Raw genomic sequence first — 14,178 nt, 5'->3', positions numbered from 1 at the left:
ATATATATATATATATTTAACCTAATGAAAAAGTTTGTCCCAAATGGCCTGAAATGCCCTTATTGACCTCTGACCTATAATATATAAAATATTCAAAATGGCTTTTTTCAATCATGAACCCATATTCACAAAAGAGATTGAGTGCATGAGAAAGTGTACACATCACGTAACTCAGCCCCTAGAGTATTTGGAATTTGTTGAAAATAACCAAATTATTTCCTGTTACCAGCATGGATTTAGGAAAAAAATGCTTGTGTACGACTTAGTTAAATTACTAGAGTGCATATCGGACTGGGTAAAAACATGAGGAAAAAGCAGGCGGAACTGATATGTAGAACCTTGAATACAAGCCCTGGGCTTCTTTTTTTAGGAACCTTGGATGGGCTTCTTTTTGAGATGGGCCTTTTTTTGAAATTAGGCTTCTTTCCAAGATCACTTTTGCAACCAAAGAGGGCCTTCTTTTCATAATGAATGCTGTAAATTTTGGAATTGCTACTATGCAACATTTTTCAACTATGGACCCTAGATTTTGGGTTGGTCAGGCTTGAGTGCGACACCAAGTTTTATTTTGGGCTAATATCCTTGGATTTTTTTGTATGTTTAGTATGAAAAGATTGGTTTACAGTATTTTGTGGTGTGGTAAAATTACACAGATTGATTAGGTTTCTTTACTTGACTTTAGGAAACCATACCAGTCAAACATTGCAAATATATTCAAACAACTGCAGATGAGTTAAGATGTGATGCTACAATTCTGAAGACTTGTGGAGGTGTGCTACTGCTGTCTCTTATACACATCTAGATGTGTATAAGAGACAGCTGTCAACTAAATCATCTATATTAGGTAAGTCATCCTTAGAACGTAATGCTTGGGTCACAATTAAGAATTATCTGCACATTAGCTGTTATGTACTTTTGTATGTAATGTAATGTTATTGTGTGGTGGTGTAATGTAATGTAATGTAGTAGTTGGATTTATGAAGGACTTTATACCAAAGTCTCAAAGCACTCGAGATGTGGAATAGCTCTTACAGTAATCTTAATTTTGATCATCAATTTTAGAGTGAAAGTTTGTAAAGCCAACAGTTTGATTGAAGTATTTTTGTCTAAGAGGTGCAAAACATACAAGAAGGATGAAGGAATCAGGTAAAATGTTATTAATTAATAATACTTTTTGGTAATTATATAGTATTTTTCATGTGTTTAAAATGTAAAAGCTCTCAAAATTATTTCCCATTTGGAGAGCATAAAAATTCATACACAATGAGTAACAGTTCTTTCATGCAATCATAGATTGGATTTATTCAGTTTGAACACCAAGGATAATTCACTAAAATTTGAAAACTTCTTTTTAGTCGAGTCCAGGTGGTGATGGGTCATAGGCTTAGCCAGCGAGCCATCCGGCTGTCTTTTGGACGGCCTACAATTATTTAGGACGGTCACTTTTACTGAGACGGCTTGGCCTAATCAGCTCGGCGTAGCCTAATTGGGCCTGGTCTACCTTTAGCAAATTCTTTATATTCTTCAAATCTATCGAATGTTACATTCTTATTAATAGGTCCGTGATTAAATTTAAAGCTAAATCATATTTACGTTTGATACAAACAACATTTATTGATTGAATGTACGTTGTTTTCGTACCAATATTCGGTGGGTATTTCCAAAGATGGGCGTGACATGCCCATCGGCCCAGTGCTATGCCCACTGGCTTCCATTTTGGACGGCCTATCTTCTTTTTCTGGCTAAACCCCTGTGATGGGTACACAGGAGACAACTCTTTTCTGAAGATTTTGACTGCATTCTTTAACACACACATAGGCCATATTGCACATAGGACCAACATCTTAAACGTCCCTTTTGAGGGATAGTGCACTTTTTTGTATTTTAGCCCTCCAGCTGAAACACAAGCAGAGCAGCGGAGGGAATTGAACCGGGAACCACAGTCTGAATCCCAACCACTGCACCAACCTCTGGCTTCCACTTTGTTTGATTAAACATTTCTAATGCTGTTATTTTAAAATTTTTATGTAAAATACTAATAATCATAATTTTCATTGTTATTATACTAATCATTTCTTCGTAGAGTTTTATGAATTGCTGCTAAGACTTTCTACTGCAATCAGCAAAAAAAGTGAAAAGCATGTAGACATGCTGAGGGTTCTATACACAGATCTGGCAAATAGTAAGACAGAATTAGAGGAAGCTGAATCTGCATTTGGTTTATTCCAATTACTAATAGCACCAGGTACTCTGAAGTCAACAGACATTTCAGTATTGTTTGAAACAATTGAACTAACTGGATTTAGATATTTAAAAGAGATAATTGAGAAGTATGAAACATATCCAGTTGATGTGAAGATTACTAGATTTTCAGGACATCGTCAACATGTTGTTGCTCTTGGAAGAGGCTTTTCAGTTAAGGATGTCCAGAAAATTAGTCAATTATACAGAGGCAACATTGTTTTCCCTAATCAATGGAAGTTGATAATAGATCTTGAAACAGATGTTTTAACTGAAGATAAAATGTCAACATTTCTTCAATGTTTGAAGGAGAATGAAGTAAACAAAGGTTAGTAAAATAGTAAAAAAATAATACTGTGCTGTATCACATTTATATTAGTATCATCTTCAACATTTCATACGTGAGTAGAAAATTATTTTGTGGAGAATTATTAAAAATTTGTTGTGGATGATTATTTAGCTACAGTATTATGCAAAAGTATTGCAGGAAGGTGACTTTAATGTTTCTTTCTTGCATGCTGCTGTTGAATAGGCTTAGTATTGACAATGCTATTCCCGCGTCATATACAGTATTGTATTATTTTAAATTACCTAGTCATGATTTCTGTATCATTTGAATATTGTTGAGAATCAAACCTCATCTCATTTTGTATTGTTTATTTAAACACCACAGAATAGGAATTGTTTTGAAGGAAGAATTCAATTAATATGCCCCGATTCAATTTAATTTGGGCTTTTTCAAGACATATATCAATATAATTAAGCATAATTTAATAGTAACCTCTGCATAGCTGTCAACAAGCAGTAATATGTATGTTTGATGAAATGTATTTCTTTTCTTTAATATAGATTTTAATAAACTTCTTTTGGAACTCTCTGAGGCAATCAGCAAGAAAGACAAAAAATATGTGGACTTGCTAAGAGTTCTGTACACAGATTTTGCAATTGCTAAAACAGACTTAGAGGAAGCTAAATGTGCATTTGATTTATTCCAAATATTAATAGTAGCAGGAGCTTTGAAGCAAACAGACATTTCTGTTTTGTTTGAAACAATTGAACTAACTAGGTTGAGATATTTAAAGGAAATAATAGAAAAGTATGAAGCATATCCAACAGTAGTGAAGATCACTAGATTTTCACCACATCGCCAACAGCTGGTAGCTCTTGGAAGAGACCTTTCAGTTAAACATCTCCAGACCGTTTGTCAGATGTACGAAATTCCAGTCAACATATCTACCAATCCATGGAAAGTAATTACATTTCTGGAAAATGAAGATATCATTTCAGGAGGCAACTTGTCATTACTTCTCTTCAATTTAAAAACTGTTGGTACGTATGATGATTAAAGATAATTTGATTTGCAATACAAAAGTGGTTTTTTTTTTCATGATCATAAAGGTACTGTATCCAGAAGGTACTCTGCCATGTATTAGCATCTGGAGTCCAGCTAATTATTGGGATTTGTCAGTAAATACAGTACAGTATTTAAAAAATTCTATTCTATGTAATAGGTTAAAACCTTTGGAAGTCTAATTTAATCACAGTGGCCTAAAATAATTTGAGAGGTTTGCATCTTTGCTGAAGTTCAACAATGTGTTCATTCCATCTTTGCCTTATCCCAGCTTGTTAATTCATTGTCATTACTTTCTCTGAAAGGTCCAAATGTTGTTGTGGGTGGGTGCCAAATTGTTTATCAACCCACCATAAGAAATTGGATCATGTCTGTTACCTAGATTTTATAGTTCTTTATCTTTTCATCCCGCCATCGTTCACACATTTCCAATTTCCATTCTTTGTAGGTAGTGGAGAAGCATCAACAACAAAAAGACAAATGTTAGACAAAGGTTTGTACAGTTAATAATATGTACTATTTTAACCTGGCAATCTGAAGCTATAAGTAACAAAAAAACAAGTGGAATATGAGTAATAACAAGGATGAGCTCGAGCTAAAACAACGTACAGCCTGGGGCAGATATATTTGCATATTTCAGTACATAGATATGGTGCAACAGTGCGAGGGTTTGTTATCTAGTTTTTTTATGTTCTGTGTAAATTTATAGTATTTCTTATAAGCTGATTTACAGACCAGGATTTATCTATTTGTGCTATGCTTTAATCCAGTTCTTTTATCAAAATTGTACAATTTTCTTTTTCTTTACAGGTAGTGGAATGGTGTCAACATCAAAAAGACACAAGTTAGAGCCAGGTATGTACTGTGTACTCAATAAAACAGTATGTGAGATTTTTAAGGTCTACTGAGCAACACCAATGCGATAAGTGGAATGTGCTTGCAGTAAAACAAAGCATTATGGCATGACAAGCAGTGCAATTTTACTGTAATGAAAAAAATAGAGGGTATTGGTCTTGCAGAAACAATTCTACATTTACAAACCTACAGTTAGTAGGCTTTATAGGGAGTACTGTACAGTGAAGGTAGCCCAGGGCTAAGTCTTTTTTTATACTAATTATAGGGTGATGTCCTTGCACATTTTATGCAATTTTATTGTTGGTTTTATTTCCCATCTTATTCAGATTTCTTTGTTTAAAGTAAATTTGTTCACTTGTAAATTCCCACAGGCTAACTATCAATTAGCTAAGTAAATGAGGTGGCCTAGGATGTATTTTAATCCACTTAGTGGAATTAATTTGCCACCATGCTTCAACCTTGCCCATGATTTACAATGAAAGTAAGCATACTGTTTTACCAGAAGAATATTTTCATATTTAATTGTGGAAACCAATTTTTTTTTCTTCAAAAAATTCATGTTTGCCTACAATCATTTTATGATTATGATATTGAAGTCCTTCGGAGTTGTCAGGTACAGTAGTTAAGTTTGACGGGTTGCAGAATTATAATAAGGCAAAGAATACAATTTTTGCAGCATTGGCTTTTTAACTACTGTAAGAAAACTAGCAAACAATTTCCTGACGATGCTTACATTGATGCTGACTGATAGAAGGAAGGAGGGAGGAGGATTTAGAATTTTTTATTAATTTGTTTGGTCTACTTTACTGCAAACGCGCCGCCGTGAAAATCACCCTATCTCGTAACCATTAGCGCTTCTTCAATAACATCAACTGATTTTACTATAAAATCCGTAACTCAAAAACTAACGGTCAGATGAATTAGGTTGAAATGGTAAATAGAAGGTTATAAATATCGCTATTGCAAACAATTGTTTTCAAATATTTGGCCTCGTCATTTTTGGGTTGAATTACAACAATATAGGCGATATTAGTTTGCTTTCAGTGGATTTGAGCTTACTTATGAGGAGTTGTTTCTTTACAGCATCATGACTTTGCCCACACTAAAGAAAATTTTCTTGTGATCAGTTATATATAAAAATTAATCTAATTAGATAAAATTTTCTTCTGTAATTTTTTAGTTTTATCAAAGGCATTCAAGAACAAAAACTGCCTGGGCACACAGCCGGCCCAGGTAATTGGCGTGTTCCATTTTCTAAACTGAAGAAAATACTGGTACCTGCTGTATCAAATACTTGTTAAAATTCATTAAATAAATATGCTTGATACTGGACATATCTTTATTTATAAAGTGTTATGCATAAATTGGGAACTTATTTCTAAAGTGTTATGCATAAATTGGGAATGTATTTTTAATAGTATTTCACTAATGATTGATCGTTTAAAAAAGTTCAATTTTATACACCCTTTTCAGATAATGAAATTGCACAAACACTACGCTGTGCAGCGCACTCAATCTGTTCATTTTTGTCTTTCTTACACATGTGCATTATTAAAAATGTTTTGTTATGTGGTCAAAACAAGCCAAACAAATTGATGAACATTGTTATTTGTGTTTGCTTATTCACAATAGAGATTATTCTTTTGTGAATAGCAAACGTAATGTACTATCATCAACATTAGTTAGGAGCTATGTTAAAACTTTTGTTAAAATCACATTTTGGAAAGCTTCTAATTAATGTTGATTGAATTTTTTCACAATAAAATGAAAGTATTTACAGTATGTAATCTACTGTTTCTGCAAATGAAATACTTGCCCTGATAATACTTATGTGCTAAACTAATGAATTACAGTAATATGGTGTACCTCTTAAATTATGTCAGAAATATTTTCTATAAATTATAGCAGAAATGTATTATTGTTGCTTGATTTAATTTGTTTCAGATGTAATTATTAAAGATTTCTTGACAACGAGACAGAAGCAATTGTATCAGGATGTCAACCGCATGACTCCAACAATCTGGCAGAAACATCATGAAGTAGATATTGCAGAAGTATTCACTGAACTCATCTTAATGCAATCTGAAAAAGAAGACAAAGGATCGCAAGCCAAGTCAACATCTATAACAAAGAAAGGTAGACCCACATCATTAACAGAGGTATTGGATGTTATAAAATCAACTGAATCATGTAAGGTATTAATAACAGGAAAAGGAGGGATGGGTAAGACCACACTCCTTCGATATATTGCCTATCAGTGGGCTACTGATGGTGAACATAATGCCTTTGTTAATAAGTTACTGTTTCTGATAAATGTCAGAGACATTAAAGCAAGTGAAACATTTTTAGACATAATTATGAAGAAAATTGATTCAAAATCATTAATATTTGAGAACCAATTGGCACCTAATTCAGTTGAAGCTTTCCTAGTAACCCATGCTGATGATATAGCCATTTTGTTAGATGGATATGATGAGATAGAAAGAGATGCTAAAGATCCAATACATCTATTCGAAAGAACTGAATTAGGAAAAAGCACTGTGTTGATGTCGTCCCGACCAGACAACATAGTTAAATTTCTCAAATGCTGTGACATACATATAAAAGTGAAGGGGTTCAGTCCAGGCAAAATAAAGGAATATATCCATAAGCATTTTTATTCAATTGATAAAGCTGAAGTTGGTGACTCGCTAATTAAGGAGTTCAGACTTTCTAATTTTGTAGACGATGATGATGATGATGATGATGATGATGGTGGTGATGGTGGTGACGGTGACGATGACAATGATGGTGATAATGATTATAATGGTGATGATAGTGGTGATGATGATGATGATGATATTTATGATAGTTATGATGGTTATGATCTTTATGGTAGGTGTGTTGAAAGTGGTGGCATTGGTGGTGATCACAAAGAAGCATTTGAATTGTGTTCATCTCCACTGTTATTGCTTAGTATTTGTACCATATGGGAACATAAACAATGCCTTCCTACAGATTTGTCTGATCTTTTCAAGGAACTATTTTGTTCGATTTTAAATCAATATCAAAACAGGAGTGGTGATAAAAGTTCTATTTCCCAGTTCGAGAGAATTCCTGAGGAATACAGAAATGCTATTCTAATATTAGGAGAATGTATGTATGAAGGTCTAAAGGAAAATAAACTGTCTGTTGACAAATATGTTTTGTCAAAAAAAGCAATGGATGAAAAATTGGTTTGTTTAGCACTGAGCCTTGGATTTGTGTATGAAGAGAGTCCTATTCAGCCAGGTGATGTAAGGGAGATTTACACAACCCCGCACAAGTTAATTTCAGAGGCTTTAGCAGGATTATATCTGTCAGAACAAAGCCAAAAAGAGATTTTAAACACTGATGAATATGAGGTGATAAGATCTAATGAGTATTTACATATGGCCAGAATATTTACAATTGGATTTCTTGGTGCTGATGCTTGTAAGGTGCTGAAACATTGGTTGATAATCAGGGCCTCAAATTATAACTCAATAGCACAGTGTTTGAGACATGTAAAGAAAGAGTATGAAGACCATGTACTACAGGAATTGGATAAACACATGTCCAATGAAATGAAAGAACATTGTGAGCAAATGTGTGAGTCTGTTAAAAGTATTCTTGGTGAGAAGGACATAACAAATGTGCATTTAATCAAACTTATAAGTACATATAATAACCTTGAGTACATTGATGTTCAAAATGCATTTCCTTTGATAAATACATGTGATGAAGAGTCTTTAAAAAATATTTGCAGGAATATTGTACATAACACAGTTGTACTACCAAGTGTATATCAAACAGAACAATTTTTAAATTATATTTCGAATTGGGGAGAAAAAGAAATAAATGTCCTAGCAGATGAGATGAAAAGCCTAGATTTGACTTACAATCTCACTTCCGTCAATTTAAGCTTCAAATTTAAATCATCATTTTTTATTCATTTCCTGAAACATTCAAATAACCTGTCTTTATTACATATATATCCCTGGCTTATTACATCATCGTTGTTCAGTGTAGTTATCAATAAGTTACACAAAATTAAAGTGAAGTTGAAATTAACCGAACTTGATATAAGTAACAATGACTTATGCTCAATTAGTGGAAGAGTATTAGCTTACCTTTTTAAGATCTCTCCACAACTGATCCATGTTGCAATGAATAATTGTGGTTTATCAGGTAGTATTATTAATGAAATGATTGGGGAATGTGGGAGGATGAATGTAGTATTGAAAAACAACATGCTTCGATTGATTGGCAATAACCTTCAAGATATTGATGCTAAATCACTTGCTGAGTTAGTTAGGGTAAGTAATTTGACTTCATGGAGTGATTACTCACTCACAGCTGATAATTTAGAAAAGCTGGTTGAATCGATAGGTGAAAATGAGACATTGAATTGGAAAAGGATAAACATGAGTCAGATTAACCTATCTTCAATCAGTGGAGGAACATTAGCTCGCCTTTTAAAAATCTCGACACATCTGATCCATATTGACATGGGACATTGTAGTTTATCGGGTAGTATTGTTAATGAAATGATGGAGAAATGTCATAAGATGAATGTAGTATTAAAAAGCAACATGTTCAGATTTGATGGCAATGACCTTTCAGATATTAATGGTAAATCGCTTGTTGAGTTACTTAGGTATAATATTCAGTCTTATACCTTCACATGGAAAAATTGCTCTCTAACAGCTGAAAATTTAGAAAGGCTGGTTGAATCAATAGGTGAGAATGAGACATTGCATTGGAAAAATATAGACATGAGTAGGATTAACCTATCTGCAATCAGTGGAAGAACATTAGCTTGCCTTTTGAAGATCTCAACACACCTGGTCCATATTGATCTGAGACATTGTAGTTTATCAGGTAGTATTATTAATGAAATGATGGAGGAATGTGGTAGGATGAATGTGGCATATACAGACTTCATTCTTAGATTGGAGGGCAATGACCTTTCAGGCATTAATGGTAAATCACTTGTTGAGTTAGTCAGGGTACATAATCAACCTCATTATATCATTAGATGGAGAGATTATTTTGTTACTAATCAGTCGTATGTTGCACCACACTATAACAACTCCCTGGTTACACTATCCACACCATGGAGTGATTACTCATTCACAGCTGATAATATAGAAAAGTTGGTTAAATCAGTAGGTGAGAATGAGACATTGCATTGGAAAATAATAGACATGAGTGGGGTTAACTTATCTTCAATCAGTGGAAGAACATTAGCTTGTCTTTTTAAGATCTCTACAGATCTGATGTATATTGACATGAGGAATTGTAGTTTATCAGGTAGTGTTGTTAATGAAATGATGGAGGAATGTCATAAGATGAATGTAGTATTGAAAGATTACATGTTCAGATTTGAGGGCAATGACCTTTCAGATATTAATGGTAAATCGCTTGTTGAGTTACTTGGGTTAATTATGTCTCATGATACCTTCATATGGAAAGATTATTCTCTTACAACCGAAAATTTAGAAAAGCTAATTGAATCAATATGTGACAGTGTGACATTGAATTGGAAAACGATTGACATGAGTGGGGTTAACCTATCTTCGGTCTGTGGAAAAACATTAGCTTGCCTTTTTAAGATCTCACCACAACTGACCTATATTGACATGAGACATTGTTGTTTATCAGGTAGTATTGTTAATCAAATGATGGAGGAATGTCTCAGGATGAATGTAGTATTGAAAGACAACATGCTTAATTTGAAGGACAATAATCTTTCAGATATTAATGGTAAATCACTTGCTGAGTTACTTATGGTAATTTATCATCCTTTTGGTACCTTTAGATTATATAAGTATCCTTATGACTTCATATCCAGTTGGAGTTATTATTCTCTTACAGCTAATAATCTAGAAAAAATGGTCAAATCAGTAGGTGAAAATGAAACATTGAAGTGGAGAAATGTAACTTTGAGACCTGTTAACTTAGCTTCCGTCAGTGGAAAAACATTAGCTTACCTTTTTAAGAACTCTATACACCTAATTTATATTGATATGAGCTTTTGCTGTTTATCAGGTAGTATTGTTAATGAAATGATGGAGGAATGTCGAAGGATTAATGTAATATTGAAAAGAAACATGCTTAGATTGAATGGCAATGACCTTTCTGGTATTAATGGTAAATCACTTGCTGAGTTACTTATGGTAATACATCATCGTTATGGCACCTTCAGAACTATTAATCCTTTTTCGTCATTGAACTTAAGATCTAGTTGGAGTGATTATTCTCTTACAGCTGATAATCTAGAAAAAATGGTCAAATCAGTAAGTGAAGAAAATGAAACATTGAATTGGAGAAGTGCATGTTTCAAAGGAATCAACTTATCTTCAGTCAATGGGAGAACATTAGCTTACCTTCTCAAGGTCTCTACAGACATGACCGATATTGACTTGAGCCATTGTAATTTATCAGGTAGTATTGTTAATGAAATGATGGAGGAATGTCGTAAGATGAATGTAGTATTGAAAGATGGCATGCTTACATTACACAACAATGACCTTTCGGATATTAATTGTAAATTACTTGTTGAGTTAGTCAGGGTACTTAATGGACCTCTTGGGAATAGTATATTCAAATGGAGCGATTATTTTTTTACAGCTGATAAATTAGAGGAACTGGTTGAATCAATTGGTGAAAATGAGACATTGAATTGGAAAATGATTGATATGAGTAGGATTAACTTATCTCCAATCAGCGGAAGAACATTGGCTTACCTTCTCAAAGTCTCTACAGACATGACCCATATTGACTTGAGCCATTGTAATTTATCAGGTAGTATTGTTAATGAAATGATGGAGGAATGTTGTAGGATGAATGTAGTATTGAAAGACGACATGCTTACATTAAAGAAAAATGACCTTTCAGATATTAATGGTAAATCGCTTTTTGAGTTAGTCAGGGTACTTAATCAACCTCATTGTATATTAAAATGGAGTGATTATTCCTTTACAGCTGATAATTTAGAAAAGTTGGTTGAATCGATAGGTGAAAGTGAGACATTAATTTGGAAAAGGGTTGATATGAGTAGGATTAACCTATCTTCAATCAGTGGAAGAACATTAGCTTACCTTCTCAAAGTCTCTACAGACATGACCCATATTGACTTGAGCCATTGTAATTTATCAGGTAGTATTGTTAATGAAATGGTGGAGGAATGTTGTAGGATGAATGTAGTATTGAAAGACGACATGCTTACATTAAAGAAGAATGACCTTTCAGATATTAATGGTAAATCGATTTTTGAGTTAGTCAGAGTACTTAATGGACCTCATTGTATATTCAAATGGAGGGATTATTCTTTTACAGCTGATAATTTAGAAAAGCTGGTTGAATCGATAGGTGAAAGTGAGACATTGAATTGGAAAAGGATAGACTTGAGTAGGATTAACTTATCTTCAATTAGTGGAAGAACATTAGCTCGCCTTTTCAAGATATCTACACACCTGATCCATATAAACATGGGACATTGTAGTTTATCGGGTAGTATTGTTAATGAAATGGTGGAGAAGTGTCATAAGATGAATGTAGTATTGAAAGGAAACATGCTTAGTTTGGAGGGAAATGACCTTTCAGATATTGGTGGTGAATCATGTTTTTCTTGGTGATACATTTAAATAGAGTGCTTACTCACTCACAGCTGATAATCTAGAAAAACTGGTTGAATCAAATAGAATGAGACATTGATGGGATTAACTTTAATATCTTCATTCAGTGGAAGAACATTAGGTTGTCTTTTGAAGATCTCTACAGGCCTGGTCCATATTGATATGAAACATTGTAGTTTATCAGGTACTATTACTGATGAAATGATGGTGGAATGTGGTAGGAGGGACAAGGAGAGGCAGCGATGGGAATTGAACCGGGGACCTAGAGATCTCCACAGTTCACCACTGTGTGTGCGCTGAACCATGGAGATCTCTAGGTCCCCGGTTTAATTCCCATCACTGCCTCTCCTTGTGTTTCAGCTAGAAGGCTGAAATACAAGTTTCAATAGCGCACTTTCTTTCGGATGAGGCATTTAAGCCGTTGGTCCTGTGTGCATTTTTGGCCCATGTGCACGTTAAATAATGCAGTACACTCTTCAGAAAAGAGTAGCAGATTGTCTCCCGGTGTACTGTCCAATCACCACCAGAAGGACCTCACTGGAAATAAGTCTTCTAGACTCTCGTGGGCTATCCTTGGTGTTTACAACGAATAAATCCAATCCAATCCAATGTAGTACTGAAAGACAACATGCTTAGTTTACAGGTAAATGACTTTCAGATATTGGTGTGAATCACTTTTTTTGGTGATACATTTACATGGAGTGATTACTCACTCACAGCTGATAATCTAGAAGAGCTGGTTGAATCAGTAGAGAATGAGACATTGAATAGATTAACCTATCTTCAGTCAGTGGAAGAACATTAGCCTGCCTTTTTAAGATCTCTACACACCTGATCCATATTGATATGAGCCGTTGAAGTTTATGAGGCAGTATTATTAATGAAATGATGGAGCATTCTTGTAGGATGCAATAAGTATTGAAAGACAACATTCTTACACTGGAAGGCGATGACCATTCATATATTGATTGTAAATCACTAGCCGAGTTATTACAATCATTTACAGCTAATGATTGAGAAATGCTGGTTGAATCAATAAGTGAGAATGAGATATTGAACTGGGATTATATAGACATGTGTAGGATTAACCTATCTTTAATCAGTGGAAGAACATTAGCTTGCCTTTTTAAGGTCTCTGCAAACTTAATCCATATTGATATGAGTTATTGTGATTTGTCAGGTAGTAGTACAGTAGTAACAAAATGATGGAGGATTGTTGTAGGATGAATGTAGTATTGGAAGACATCATATCTAGTTTGGATGGAAATGAATTTTTACTTTTGGACCCTTTTGGCCCACTGTGTTTACCTTTTTTGGGTCGTGTACATGCTCTAAGGGTGATGCCATACAGATGATTTGATACACAGATGATTTCCTCAGCATAAGCACCAGTGTCCCCAACGAGAGCAAATGTGTGAGTGGTTGGGCATAAAAATTTGATCTGGTATATCTAAAATAACATACACTATCACTGTATCAAATAAAATCAGAGCATACATATTACAGTGCATCGGCATCGGCCCCCTCGTCAGGGACCTTATCCCAAAAGCTAATTTCATGGCCCTCCACCCACCCTTAAAATCCCCACTAATTATTTAGAGTTATAACCAATGTTATCACTCACCATCCCTTAAAATGCCTATCACACCCTGTTTTAATGTTTGTTGTGGATCCCATCTGAGACAAACTTTATAGTTTAATGCGTTATTCAGATTTGTCTCTTATTGTAACTGTATATTTATAGTGTTTTTATTTGTTTTTAAATGACTTGTTTTTACTACTGCATGTATTTTATGTATAGACAGAAATCAAATAAATTCAATTCAAATCAACCCTTAGTTTTCTACAACTACAAGCCTGGTTAGGGGCGGATCCAGAGATGTCCAAAAGGGCGGACCAAAATGGGGAGGGCGAAAGTGGCCCACAAAATTTTTGTTTGTAACCTCTGAGGAGTTTTAGGCGACCATTTTTTTTTTTTTTTTTTTTTTTTTTTTTTTTTTTTTTTTACCAAAAATTTTGAATTTCAAAAAAGTAAAAAATAAACAAAAATAAAAAAAAAATTTTTTTAAAATTTATATTAAAGAAAAAAAT

At 33.9% G+C, this 14,178-nt stretch overlaps 1 protein-coding gene across 1 annotated transcript; it reads left to right on the top strand.

Annotated features, from left to right (window-relative positions):
* Positions 1 to 821: 821 nt before the first annotated feature.
* On the top strand, positions 822 to 4,541 carry LOC117113606. Its single transcript, XM_033256999.1, has 6 exons — positions 822 to 844; positions 1,063 to 1,146; positions 2,084 to 2,569; positions 3,091 to 3,570; positions 4,041 to 4,085; positions 4,403 to 4,541. The coding sequence occupies exons 2-6, from the start codon at positions 1,134 to 1,136 to the stop codon at positions 4,498 to 4,500; spliced, it is 1,122 nt and encodes a 373-aa protein (XP_033112890.1). The 5' UTR covers positions 822 to 844; positions 1,063 to 1,133; the 3' UTR covers positions 4,501 to 4,541.
* Positions 4,542 to 14,178: the final 9,637 nt, after the last annotated feature.

The sequence above is a fragment of the Anneissia japonica genome, unplaced genomic scaffold (genome assembly GCF_011630105.1).
Source record: "Anneissia japonica isolate Jap-2015-1 unplaced genomic scaffold, ASM1163010v1 scaffold287748_len1686314_cov196, whole genome shotgun sequence".
NCBI lineage: Eukaryota > Metazoa > Echinodermata > Crinoidea > Comatulida > Comatulidae > Anneissia > Anneissia japonica.
This window is presented reverse-complemented; position numbering and strand designations above follow the sequence as displayed.

Bases quoted from the DNA above. Each gene is read 5' to 3' on its own strand.
- LOC117113606 (XM_033256999.1), top strand. The intron at 2,570-3,090 runs GTTAGTAAAATA...TCTTTAATATAG, and splicing joins GGAGAATGAAGTAAACAAAG to ATTTTAATAAACTTCTTTTG. The intron at 4,086-4,402 runs GTTTGTACAGTT...TTTTCTTTACAG, and splicing joins AAGACAAATGTTAGACAAAG to GTAGTGGAATGGTGTCAACA.